The 12,938-nt window shown below is 47.7% G+C and overlaps 1 protein-coding gene across 7 annotated transcripts in view; it reads left to right on the top strand.

Moving 5' to 3' along the window:
- NR4A2 (nuclear receptor subfamily 4 group A member 2) overlaps positions 1-10,399 on the top strand; it is a 23,656-nt gene extending 13,257 nt beyond the window's left edge. The window contains exons 1-8 of one of the 7 annotated variants that reach the window (XM_039855274.1): positions 1,929-2,061; positions 4,043-4,162; positions 4,833-5,522; positions 6,323-6,452; positions 6,818-6,981; positions 7,888-8,090; positions 8,480-8,658; positions 8,801-10,399. In XM_039855274.1, coding sequence (XP_039711208.1) covers positions 4,848-5,522; positions 6,323-6,452; positions 6,818-6,981; positions 7,888-8,090; positions 8,480-8,658; positions 8,801-9,057 — 1,608 coding nt within the window. In that variant the 5' untranslated portion in view covers positions 1,929-2,061; positions 4,043-4,162; positions 4,833-4,847 and the 3' untranslated portion in view covers positions 9,058-10,399. Of the gene's footprint in view, positions 1-1,825; positions 2,066-4,042; positions 4,163-4,654; positions 5,523-6,322; positions 6,453-6,817; positions 6,982-7,887; positions 8,091-8,479; positions 8,659-8,800 lie in introns of those variants that run through there. The other 6 variants (XM_039855270.1, XM_039855271.1, XM_039855272.1 and 3 more) reach the window with 6 other exon arrangements.
- Positions 10,400-12,938: the final 2,539 nt, after the last annotated feature.

Genomic DNA, 12,938 nt, shown 5'->3' with positions numbered 1-12,938 from the left:
TTTTTTCTCGCGTCCGCTAGGGCACGCTGAGCCGCGGAGGCGGCAGCAGCAGCAGCAGCAGCGGCAGTCGCAACATCTGGGGGAAACTTAAGGTGGTCACGCAGGTTTTCCCGAAGCTGCCGCGCAGAGGAACTTGTGGCTTCCCGGGCAGCAGCAGGGCAACTGATGTCTACGCCTCTCCTGCCACTGGGGAACAGGAGGCGGCGGGGAGCGGAAAGAGGCGGGGTTGTTGATTAGAGTTGAGCTCTTCGGTCCGTGGATAGTTCCACCGCGCTTTCAGCTTTTACAGGATGGGGGTGGGGAGGTTGTCAAAGGCGCCCCGGTGGCCTGGAAGCGAGCCCCGCTGTGGGAGGCGAGGAGGCTGGAACTCTGCGGGCAGAGAGGGGAGACGCCCCTGAACCCTCCCTCCCCTCTTCCCCGCCTCTCCCAGCCCCAAGGGAGAAGCCCTCAGAGACCCTCCCAGCTCAGGCCGTGGCACCGGCAAGGGGGTCCGCTCCTGAGAGAAGCAGCGTTTCCTTTGCTAGAAAGCTCCTCTCGCCCTCAGCGTGGCGGGTGGATTGACTTGCCAAGCGGAATGTGCGGCTACTCGCAGGGCAGCGGGCGTGCGGCACGCTCCCACAGCCCGCCAGGGCCGATCTCCTGGTAGGGCTGGACGCTCACACTTGATGCTCACCTGAGCTACTCTACCTTCTTCTCCTCATGTTTTGTCTTCAGTTGGAGGCTATGAGAGCCCTGTGCTTCAGAAGAGGGTCGACTTATTTCCCTAAAACTCGTGGGAGGATAGGAGTTAGTGGTGGGCACAGAGGAGTGTCGAAAGTATTAGAGTTGGCAAAAGGTGAAATTAGATAACCTTTCTACAGAAGGCGCACCTGTTGCCGACTGCTTGGCTGCATTGTCTGCAAAAGAAAAGTGGATGACACCTCACTTTGACTTTTGGGGTCCCATAAGGGCTGGATTGTTGCCTAACCCCTCCCGTTCCCTCTCCTCCCTTCCCCTCGCACCACGTTTTCCCTCGCACGTGAGCACTGAAAGGAAAGGAACACAGAAAATAGCCCCTGCCCATTGCCTTCCACCTTGGACTGTGTGTGTGTGTTGTGTGTGACATTGTGTGTGTGTGTGTGTAATGTGTGTATTATTAATGTGTACACGAGGAGGGAGGAGAGAAGAGAAGAAGAGAGAGAGAGAAGAGAGAGAGAATATGAATATGCAGGTGACGGCGGCCAGGGACAGGGAAAGGGAGAAGAGGGGAATGCTGCACGGATCTAGGGAAATCCCAACCCGACTGCCTGAGCCCTCTGAGTATCTCATGTCATGGGACTTCTGTACGAGCTTCCGCTAATGGGGGTGACGACTGTGGGTGGGTGAGGTTAGGGCGCTGCCAGGCACACCCCATCCCGTGCGATTCTAGGTGCTGGCTACCTGGCTTACCACAGGGTTCCCTGCGCTCTGGCTTTTGTTGCACCCTCCCCCACGTGTGAGCGGTTGGGCGGAGCGGTGGCTAGGGAGATTGGGGGAGGTGGGTGAGATGTTGCGGCTCTGTGAGCTGAGAGGACCTAACTGGAGAGGTCACACTTCTTTCGGAAAAAAAAAAAAAAGAAGAAGAAGAAGAAGAAAAGAAAACCAAGCTGACTACCAAGGTGAACCCAGAATGGTTCCCACCTTAAAATCGGCCCTGCTCGTGACGTCAGGTCGGAAATATACCAAAGCGAGCGCCGGCCAGGAGTCTGGGGAGCGCGGCAGCGCGGTGATTGGGCGGCGGGCCGCTGACGCGCGCTGACGCGCGGAGACTTTAGGTGCATGTTGGCAGCAGCAGTGCGAGCCACATAAACAAAGGCACATTGGCGGCCAGGGCCAGTCCGCCCGGCGGCTCGTTCACCGCTCCGCAGTCCCGCTCGCCAGCCCAGCCGGCCGGCCGCCTTCCCCTGCTCCTTTCCGGCTCTCGGCCTCTGGGATCTCTTCGTCCTTCTCGCCCGCCCCTCCCTGACCCTGAACCCGGGCATCCAGAGGGGACTACACTTCGGCCGAGTTGAATGAATGAAGAGAGACGCTGTGAACTCCTAAGTGAGTAGGTGCATCCCGTGCAGCTTGCCTTCTTCTTCTCTTTCTTCTTCTCCTTCTCCTTCTCCTTCTCCTTCTTCTCCTTCTCTTTCTTGCTCAGCCTCTTTCTTCTTCTTTATTTCTTCTTCTTCTTCTTCTTCTTCTTCTTCTTCTTTTCTTCTTCTATTTAATATTTCTTCTTCTTCTTCTTCTTCTTCTTCTTCTTCTTCATCTTCTTCTTGTAGCTTCTTCTTTCTTCTTCTTCGTCTTCTTCTTCGTCTTCGTCTTCGTCTTCTTCTTCTTTCTTTCTTTCTTTCTTCTTTTGCACATCTCTTCTTTCCACATGTGTGGTACAGGTTCTCTGGAAGTGGGAGCCAGAGGCGCGGAGCGCGAGTGGGGCCAGAGGATGGGGAGTAGGTGCGCGCAGCTACAGAGGGCATTTGTCGGAACTCCAGCTTTGGCACTAGCAGGGAGCTGGCTCCCAACCCAGGCTTCCAGGCTCCTCATTGGTAGACATGGAAAAGAGACTTGCATAGTTCGGGGAGCTGTGGACCTGCCCGCGGAAATGTGCACAAAGTTTGCTCTTAGTGAGGAATTGATTGTGGCCTTTGGACACGGAGACTCCAAGTTCTGTGCCTAAGAGGGGCCTGGACGGTGCCCACAAAGTAACAAGGGAAGAGAAAGTTCTTCAGTTTACGTGTTGCTTGGGAACTGTGTCATAGCGGCTGGCCAGCATGCCAGTGCTTCCTGGGTATTGTTGAGTAAGGGGTGTGTGCGTCTATGGGGGGCGGGGGTGTAGAGTGTCCTGTTACTAAGTTGTCTGAAATTTCTGGTTTTGACTATGCTGTGCTTGTGTATGTGAGTGTGTCAGGAGAAACAGAGACAGAGACAGAGAGAATATGTAGAGTACAGTTATGAAGCTGTGAAGTTACCACGGGGTTAATATCCAGCACAAGCATGTCTCTCAAGGGTGGTGGTGGTCAAGAGTCCCCTTTCTTTCTACTTTTTTTGGTAACTTCCCTCCCCCATGAAGCAAGATTATTCTGGCGGGGGGTGGGGGGGGAGTGTCGATGAGAACAGAAGTAGATGTTTAGCTTCTTTTTTCATTAGCAATAAGATTGTCTATACTCTTGAATACCTTCCAAGTGGGAACACCTGAAAATTACTAGGACACAAGAATGCCTTGTTCCAGCAAGACAGACTGTGGAAGGCTGTATAGGGAAGCTTTCTATGATGGAAAGCTCTTCTAACATTGGTGCCAATACCAGATAAGCAGCATTGCCTTCCATTTGCGATTGACATAAGATGCTCCTGGAAAAGTAGGGTCCCCTATTCCTACCTCTTGGCCATTAAAGATGTTGAAAGACAGGTTTTCTGCAAAAGTGAATGCCAGTTCACCTGCATCCCCAATCCCAGTGCTCTATCAGAAGCTCTTAAGAAAGCCTGATGCTTTTATTCAGATTGCCTTCAGGGCTGCCCAGGCCTTTCTAACATTTCATAACACAGGGATAGAGGCAGAGATTGTTTTCTTATTTTATATTATTAACTTCACTTTTTTTCTCCCTCCCAAAAGAAAAGCCAATTGCACCATGGAAAAAATTCAGAGAAAGTTCCAATGCTGTATTTTATTAAACTCTAGTTTCTTCTTATTTGGGTTTGAATTAAACTAAAATGGAAGTGACATTCCCCTCCCACCACCCCCATACACTCTAGCAAAGGGGCCAATTTATTACATCTAAGTATTAAATAAGTACATAGAATACCTTTGCTTCTTCAGAAACCCATCTCTGCAAGGATTTACACAGTGCAATGGGTGGCATTTTCTGTTGTTTTCGGCCATCTCTTTTATACATTCATTTTAACTGCTAAGTTTGGTGAAGGCTACACACAAATTTCCAAAGAAACAATCACGGAGGGCATAGAAGGGCCTGCCTGGTTGGTCTACAGATGCCTGTCGGAGTCTGTCCAGAAAGTCACTCTGAAGCTTTCTGTGTCTGTATTTCAGGGAGGAGATTTGACAGGCTGGACTCCTCTTTGCTTTTCTAAAAATCTTGGGAACTTTGTCCTTCATTGAATTACGACACTGTCCACCTTTAATTTCTTTGAAAACGCCTGTAACTCGTGAGTTAGTGCTTATTTTCTTCCTCACCCCCCGCCGCCCCGCCCCCGGGAGTTCCCTAAACCTCAAGACTCAGGGCAATGCAATCTTCCTCAGCAAACCCTGTAACTTAAGGTTGTCCCGACTCATCGCCTTGGGGAACAACTTTCTCATTGTGCAATTCAACTTCATTTCTAGAATGAGCTTGCTGAACCCGAGCTTCAGAGGAAAGGCTCATTTGAGCGGGATTGTCCGTGAAAGGGGGTAAAGGGGGAGGTTTTTGGAAATATCTGAGAATGAAGACTTTCAATAGCCTTCTAGCTCTGGGTCTTTATTTGATCAGACTTTCCATGTCCTGCATTGTTTTGCTCTGCAGCATTCGCTCTCTCCGCCCTTCCTCTCGCGCCCCTATAATGCTCTGTAATCGCTGCGGGCTGCCGGTGTAGCTCCAGGTGTACCCGAGCCGGGAGAAAGTGTTCAGTTGACCAGGCTGAGTGTATATTACCCTGTTTCATTTCCAGCCATGCCTTGTGTTCAGGCGCAGTATGGGTCCTCGCCTCAAGGAGCCAGCCCCGCTTCTCAGAGCTACAGTTACCACTCTTCGGGAGAATACAGCTCCGATTTCTTAACTCCAGAGTTTGTCAAGTTTAGCATGGACCTCACCAACACTGAAATCACTGCCACCACTTCTCTCCCCAGCTTCAGTACCTTTATGGACAACTACAGCACAGGCTACGACGTCAAGCCACCTTGCTTGTACCAAATGCCCCTGTCCGGACAGCAGTCCTCCATTAAGGTAGAAGACATTCAGATGCACAACTACCAGCAACACAGCCACCTGCCCCCCCAGTCGGAGGAGATGATGCCGCACTCCGGGTCGGTTTACTACAAGCCCTCCTCGCCCCCGACGCCCACCACCCCGGGCTTCCAGGTGCAGCACAGCCCCATGTGGGACGACCCAGGCTCCCTCCACAACTTCCACCAGAACTACGTGGCCACCACGCACATGATCGAGCAGAGGAAAACGCCCGTCTCCCGCCTGTCCCTCTTCTCCTTTAAGCAGTCACCCCCCGGCACTCCCGTGTCTAGCTGCCAGATGCGCTTCGACGGGCCCCTGCACGTCCCCATGAACCCGGAGCCAGCGGGCAGCCACCACGTGGTGGACGGGCAGACCTTCGCTGTGCCCAACCCCATCCGAAAGCCCGCGTCCATGGGCTTCCCGGGCCTGCAGATCGGCCACGCATCGCAGCTGCTTGACACGCAGGTGCCCTCGCCGCCGTCGCGGGGTTCCCCCTCCAACGAGGGGCTGTGCGCCGTGTGCGGTGACAACGCGGCCTGCCAGCACTACGGAGTGCGCACCTGTGAGGGCTGCAAAGGTTTCTTTAAGGTGAGCAAGGACGGGGGCGGAGGAGGCAGGTAGGGGCCCCCTAGTGCCCGGAGCCTCGGCGAGTGCATTCTGCCTGGGTGCAGGCAGCGCAGCCCCAGCTCGGCCCAGAGAGTCCAACTCCCAGGGTCCGTAGAAGTTGCCCTGCAGCCGCCCACGGGCAGCGGTGGGAGCATCCAGGTGTCTGAGAAAGAGAGGTAGGAAGACCTGGGGACCCGGGGTCGCCCCCGCCCCCCGCCTGCCAGGCCGCAGCAGACCCGGCAGGCTCCCGCCCCAAGTTGCTGGAGCCGAGTTGGAAGAGGGTCATTTGCATGTGCTCGGAGCTGTCTTCTCTGTTCAGATTGAAATTGGTTAGGACAGAGAACCGTGTCTGAGCTAACCAAGTGGAACAGAATTCCCTATGGTCAAATTAAGTGATCTCTTTATTTCGCCATCCTGATTGAATAATCTTATCATTTTAAATAGAGAAGGTCTCCAAGGAATGTAAATAATATGAATGCCCACGGATTTGTATTTACTGAGCGTCTCCTTCTCCTTCTCTTGGCATATAAAACACAGCAAGGAGCGGCAAGGTTAGCTCAAATGTTAACGCTATCAATTTTCTTCTGTAACATGCCTGGGAGGAAAAGAAAAGAAAAAGAAAAAAAAAAGGAAAAAAGAAAAAAAAAAAGAGTTCTGTGTATGTGTTTGTTTGTGAGAAGGGAGTGTAGACCCCAACCGTTCAGAAATTCTCTCTGAGTTCCCTGGGTTGCTGGATTTTCAAGAGAAAAATAATTTTCGGCTTCTATTGTCTCCTTTTGCAGCGCACGGTGCAAAAAAACGCGAAATACGTGTGTTTAGCAAATAAAAACTGCCCAGTGGACAAGCGGCGCCGGAATCGCTGTCAGTATTGTCGATTTCAGAAGTGCCTGGCTGTTGGGATGGTCAAAGAAGGTAGGTCTGGGAAAGCAACCGACTCTGCAATGTGTGTCTTTGGGAAACCGCTACTCCTACCCCAATCCCACTTTCCACTCCCAGAACCGGGGGCCTCCCACTCCCTCCAAACCACGTCCTGCTTCTATCCTGCCCTAGAGAAAGCCACCAGGCTTTTCTCGTCTTTAACTATACGACCCATTTGAAAGCAGACGTAAAACGACCCCTCATTTTTTATGCTTCTCGTCAATAAAGGCTTTACAAGTAGTGGGGCTTTGCGCCGCCTGGCCGGGCGCCCCGCGGCTGCGGCCTTCCCCGGGGAGGGGCCGGGACTGCAGCTGGGTCCCGCTTCCGGGAGCGATGCTAACCCGGCTCTTTCTTTGCAGTGGTTCGCACGGACAGTTTAAAAGGCAGGAGAGGTCGTTTACCCTCGAAACCGAAGAGCCCACAGGAGCCCTCTCCCCCCTCGCCCCCGGTGAGTCTGATCAGTGCCCTCGTCAGGGCCCATGTCGACTCCAACCCGGCTATGACCAGCCTGGACTATTCCAGGGTAAGAAGCTGGCGGGGGTATCATGTGGACAAACCCACAGATGGGCCCGACTCCCTCCCCACATCTATCAGTAACCCCCAGACTCAAGGGCGAAAGGAGGAAAGCAAGGCTATGGTTTCACAGCTCTGGGCAGAGCCACAGGAGACAGATCCACAGAGAGACTGTGTTGCTGGGGGTATGGAAATGAGGACAGGGCAGAGGAAGGAAGAGCTATTAGGCCACTGTGGTCAAATCTCTGCAAGCCCACCTCCCCACTACCACTGCACGCACATGTACTCACACACTAATGCTTCTGATGCCAAAACCAGAGGTGGTGCAAAAGGCTCCCACTTGGGATTTTATCTCCAATCTTCCACAGACATGCTTTAATCCTCTTCCTCTCTGGCACTGTTAGGGTGGGGATGCCTGCTTGGGGGTCCGGGAAGGGAAAAAGAAAGGGCGTGACGAATGGCAGTGGAGTGAAGGATCAAGTGATCAGAGTCCTTTTTTACCCCAGCTGTGAGAAATGTATGGGTTTCAATTGGAGGAAGTATGTCGGGCAAACCTAGAAGTCACTGCAATTTTATTAAGATTTGCAAAGGGCGTCTCTACTTGAGATTCACTCTGAGGTTGGCATGAATACTAACGTGTCAATTGTTTTGTGGAGATAAGAGTGAATGTTTCTCAGGGCTGGATGGCACTGTATTTAGTCTGTATGGAAATGGTAATTTACATATTTAAAGCAGCGACCTCATAGCACCATCCCTAATTGAATTAATTGCCCCGGAACATCTAATTTCCTTACTGGTCAGAGAGAGATTTAATTGTTATAAAAACCTGGCTCCCCTACTAGAAACGGGGTTAGCAATTTCACGGGTTATATATTTTAGAGAACCTCATTAAGTGCTTTTTAAAATGAAATTCCAGTTCCAGGCGAACCCTGACTATCAGATGAGTGGAGATGACACCCAGCATATCCAACAATTCTATGATCTCCTGACTGGCTCCATGGAGATCATCAGGGGCTGGGCCGAGAAGATTCCTGGCTTCGCTGACCTGCCCAAAGCCGACCAGGACTTGCTTTTTGAATCAGCTTTCTTAGAACTGTTTGTGCTGCGATTAGCTTACAGGTAATAGAGGAGGCAATCAGGGAGGCTGGGAAAAGAGGAGAAGTGGAATCAGGAAAAGAAAACAAAGAGGAAAAAGGAAATAAAAGGGGGGAAAGAGAAAAGGACAGAATAGGAAATGAAAGAGCTTAAAAGGAAGGAGAGGATAGTAGACCAAAGGAGGAAAAGGGAAGGAGTCCAGAGGCCTCGGTTGAATGGAACGGAGGTGGGATAGGGGGCGTTCTTGATTGTTATGAAATTAAACCCTTTCAAGGTCCACTGGTCTACATTTTATTAACTCTTCGGTAATTAGGTACCTCTTAAATCCCTCATTTATTGCTCTTCGAGTAATTAGTTGTTTAGCTTTTCTCTCTCTCTTTTTCTCCCCCCTCTCTCTTTGGTATTAATTGCAGGTCCAACCCAGTGGAGGGTAAACTCATCTTTTGCAATGGGGTGGTCTTGCACAGGTTGCAATGTGTTCGTGGCTTTGGGGAATGGATTGATTCCATTGTTGAATTCTCATCCAACTTGCAGAATATGAACATTGACATTTCTGCCTTCTCCTGCATTGCTGCCCTGGCTATGGTCACAGGTCAGTACCACAGGCTCAAGAAACTTTTTCAGAACTGCCTACCAGGTTTTGTCCCGGTTTTCCCTTGCCACCAATTCTCCCTGGTCCTGCCAGCTAGCTAAATACTTGTGTATTCTCTTTTGTTTCTGATTGTTTTCTGCAGAGAGACACGGGCTGAAGGAACCCAAGAGAGTGGAGGAACTGCAAAACAAGATTGTAAATTGTCTCAAAGACCATGTGACTTTCAATAATGGGGGTTTGAACCGCCCCAACTATTTGTCCAAACTGTTGGGGAAGCTCCCAGAACTCCGTACCCTTTGCACACAGGGGCTACAGCGCATTTTCTACTTGAAACTGGAAGACTTGGTGCCACCGCCAGCAATAATTGACAAACTTTTTCTGGACACTTTACCTTTCTAAGACCTCCTCCCAAGCACTTCAAAGGAACTGGAAAGAAACCTAAAACTGTCCGGAGGGGCAAGTCACAAGGGCAGAGATATCTCCCAGAGCTCCCTCAGGTCTCGCCCGCCCCCACCCCTTCCATAACACCCCTAAACCCTTGATTCCTAAAGAAAAACAAAACAAACAAACAAAAAAAAACTGTTGCTATTTCCTAACCTACAGGCAGAACCTGAAAGAGCATTTTGGCTCGGGGCACCCTGGATTTAGAACATGGACTACACACAATACAGTGGTATAAACTTTTTATTATCAGTTTAAAAATCAGTTTAATGTTCAGAAGAAAGATTCCTAATGTATGATGGGAAATGTTTGGCCACGTTTGGTAGTTGCAGTTAAGACAAATGTAACACACACACATACACACACATACACACACATACACACACACCATAAGGGGACCCACAGGTATTGCCCTTTAAAAGACTTCAAAGTTTTCTGCTGTAAGGAAAGCTGTAATATATAGTAAAACTAAATGTTGCGTGGGTGGCATGAGTTGAAGAAGGCAAAGGCTTGTAAATTTACCCAATGCAGTTTGGCTTTTTAAATTATTTTGTGCCTATTTATGAATAAATATTACAAATTCTAAAAGATAAGTGTGTTTGCGCAAAAAATAAATAAATAAATAAATAAATAAAAATAACTAAACAAAAAAGGGACCAGCATGTTGATTCTAGGTTGAAAATGTTATAGGCACTTGCTACTTCAGTAATGTCTATATTATATAAATAGTATTTCAGACACTATGTAGTCTGTTAGATTTTATAAAGATTGGTAGTTACCTGAGCTTAAACATTTTCTCAATTGTAAAATAGGTGGGCACAAGTATTACACATCAGAAAATCCTGACAAAAAAGGGACACATAGTGTTTGTAACACCGTCCAACATTCCTTGTTTGTAAGTGTTGTATGTACCGTTGATGTTGATAAAAGAAAATTTATATCTTGATTATTTTGTTGTCTAAAGCTAAACAAAACTTGCATGCAGCAGCTTTTGACTGTTTCCAGAGTGCTTATAATATACATAACTCCCTGGAAATTACTGAGCACTTTGAATTTTTTTGTTTTGTTTTTTTTTTAATGTCTAAAATTGTCAGTTAATATATTATTTTATGTTTGGGTAAGAATTTTAATATTGCCATATTCTGTAGTATTTTTCTTTGTATATTTCCAGTATGGCACATGATATGAGTCACTGCCTTTTTTTATGGTGTATGACAGTTAGAGATGCTGATTTTTCTTTTCTGATAAATTCTTTCTTTGAGAAAGACAATTTTAATGTTTACAACAATAAACTATGTAAATGAACAGAATTTTGTCTTCTTTCTGGGTCAGGAAAAAATGATGACTAAACAACAATATACAATAGACAGAGTTTGGGATTGATTTGGGATAAGTCACTTATTCAACATCTAAGTTTCAAGCTGACAGCTTAGATCTATTCTGGCAAAAGTAACTGGGAAATTGAACTAATTTCCAGAGAATTCAGTATAATATTTTCTCTTAACCAGAATTTTTCAGTGTGGCAACCTACATTTATCAGAATCATTTGAAAATACCTCAATTTTCCTTTAACTTTGCTAGGAAGTGCAGCTTTCAGAAGAGAAATTCAGGAGACTGAACAGCTTTTGAACTTTTGCAAGATCTAAAGTCCTGTCAAGATTTTGTCTTGCACAATGTGTAGAAAGTCCTTTTTTAAAACTTAAGTCAGCAGGAATGTGAAGCGTGTTGCACTTAATCTCAGATTTTCCCAATTCTTCTACGTAATAGTGTTGTAAAGAAGAACCAAGAATTTCAGGGCCTTTGGGCCTTGGATCAGTGGTTTTTGGTATAGAGCAGAACTCAGTAGGCATTTCTTAAACTTTTTTCTTCCTTTGGCGGATAGTGATGAGGTTCAATTTTTAGTTTTAAAATAATATTTTACCTTAAAAGTTTCTCAGATAAAAAATAAAATATTAATTTTTAAGGTCCTGGGTCTGCTATAAGTAAGTTATACCACAGCCTCTAGGATTCTACCCAGCACTAACTTTTAGCAAGAAAATAATGCTGTGGAAGCCACTGAAGAAGGTCTGAGCTGTGGCTCAGTGCCCTGATCCTTGGACATTAGAGGTCCAGTGAGCTTCACCTCCGGACAACTGTGAATTCATAGAATGGAGTATGGATACCATCTTCTTCGTTCATCCTGGTGAATTACGGACCGACTGCAGTCATTGAAATTTAAAATGTTACTGTTTCTTAAATGCAGAGTTATAGCAGTCAATCGCCATGAGAATTCTGGGGCTGTTATTTTTACTTTGCCTCTCCTCCTTTTTAAAAAGGCATGTTTTGCGGGTCAGGGAAAAAGAGAGAAGGCAGAGCTCCGTGGTAATTTAGGTTTTTGTTTGTTTTGTTTCTCTTTTTACCAGATGCGTTTCTCTGCAGGTAACTTTGAGGGACGAAAGTCGGTGGCTATAAAAGACATTAAATAATAAGCGAAATGTTTAACACCCTGACTTTTTTTTTAAAAAAAGATGAGGCTTTCCTTTTTTATTTTCACAACTTCTGTTCAACCAAAGCCCCGCACACTAAAAAGCAAAGAGAAAGAGAAAACTTTAGAAATTCTGGAAGTCTGCAGAGCCGTCAGTGCTCATCTCCCAGGTGTCTGCAGCCCCAAGACAATTACATTCTGACTCAGAATCCCTGAGAGTTCAACCTAGAAACGAACTCTGTTGCGGATTCTCCCTTAAGCAAGCGGCTGCGCATCACCCGAGGCCAACGAGGTGTCAGGGAGTGCGCCTCCCGAGAATTTGGGGTAAAAGGAGGGAGTGATGACCCTTTCCCATGCCTGCGTGCAGACTGCACCGCCTCCACGAACATTCAATTGTAATACCTAAGTTGCACAGTGGCTAGTGCTTTTTCTGCTTCACATTTACCAAGTCGCTTTCCAACTCCCGGCTGTGCATCTGGGTTGTGCGGGGAAAGAGCCTCGCATGCATCTTCCCTGGATCTTCCGAGATCAGCACAATGGAGGACTTTTCCTGTCATAGTCTCTCTAGGAGTAAAGCCCAGGAAAAGCAACAGACACGCAGCATTGCAAAAGTCAGATCTTGTAGGGAACTTCTTTAGAAAGAGATTAAAACTTTATAATGGGGGCTTCATATTGCACTCCTCTCCTCATGTCCTCTTAAGAATTTCAGTTACTGTGTATCGTTCCAGCTACAGAAAATATATCATCATTGTTCCATGACCATGCATTTCTTAGCTCTGAGAGAAGGTCTAATTTTAAGTCTTCACCGTGTCTAGACCCACTTTGAGTGGTTGCTTAGAACGCCCTGACTTTATGAAGAAATGCCCTTAATTCAAAGCACAGGTGAGCTGCGCTACAGCCTGCTGCTTGCTGGGTTCCGCTTCTCCGACGCCAGGGTGACCGCCTCAGTCTCTCTAGGTACTCGGGTGGCCCTCGCTCTGACCTTCGCTTTCGGGGGAAGAGAGAGAGATTGAGCGCGACAGAGTTTGAGTCTTTGGTCCTGATTTTAACAAGAGCGAGACGCCTGGCTCAGTAAGCTATTAGTACCCTGAAATGAGAGCGGCACCCAACGACCTCATCTCGTGTATTTCTTTTCGGTGCTCGATTCTATCCCTAGAGTTTGGGTGCCCCTTGCACTAAAAACACGGACCTTTAGTCTTAGGCAACACCTGTTCGCAGCGTGCAAGTAGCCCGACAAAGAGAAACATATTCTTGCCAACTTAAGAATGTCACTTAAAGGTTCAATTTCGCTTTGTCTTGTGAATCTCTTGGCTTTGCCGGTGTCAGTGCGTCAACGCGAACATCCAATTATCTAATTATTTTAAACCTAGGCGTC

This window comes from Pteropus medius, unplaced genomic scaffold (genome assembly GCF_902729225.1).
Source record: "Pteropus medius unplaced genomic scaffold, Ma_sr-lr_union100, whole genome shotgun sequence".
NCBI classification, from domain to species: domain Eukaryota; kingdom Metazoa; phylum Chordata; class Mammalia; order Chiroptera; family Pteropodidae; genus Pteropus; species Pteropus medius.
This window is presented reverse-complemented; position numbering and strand designations above follow the sequence as displayed.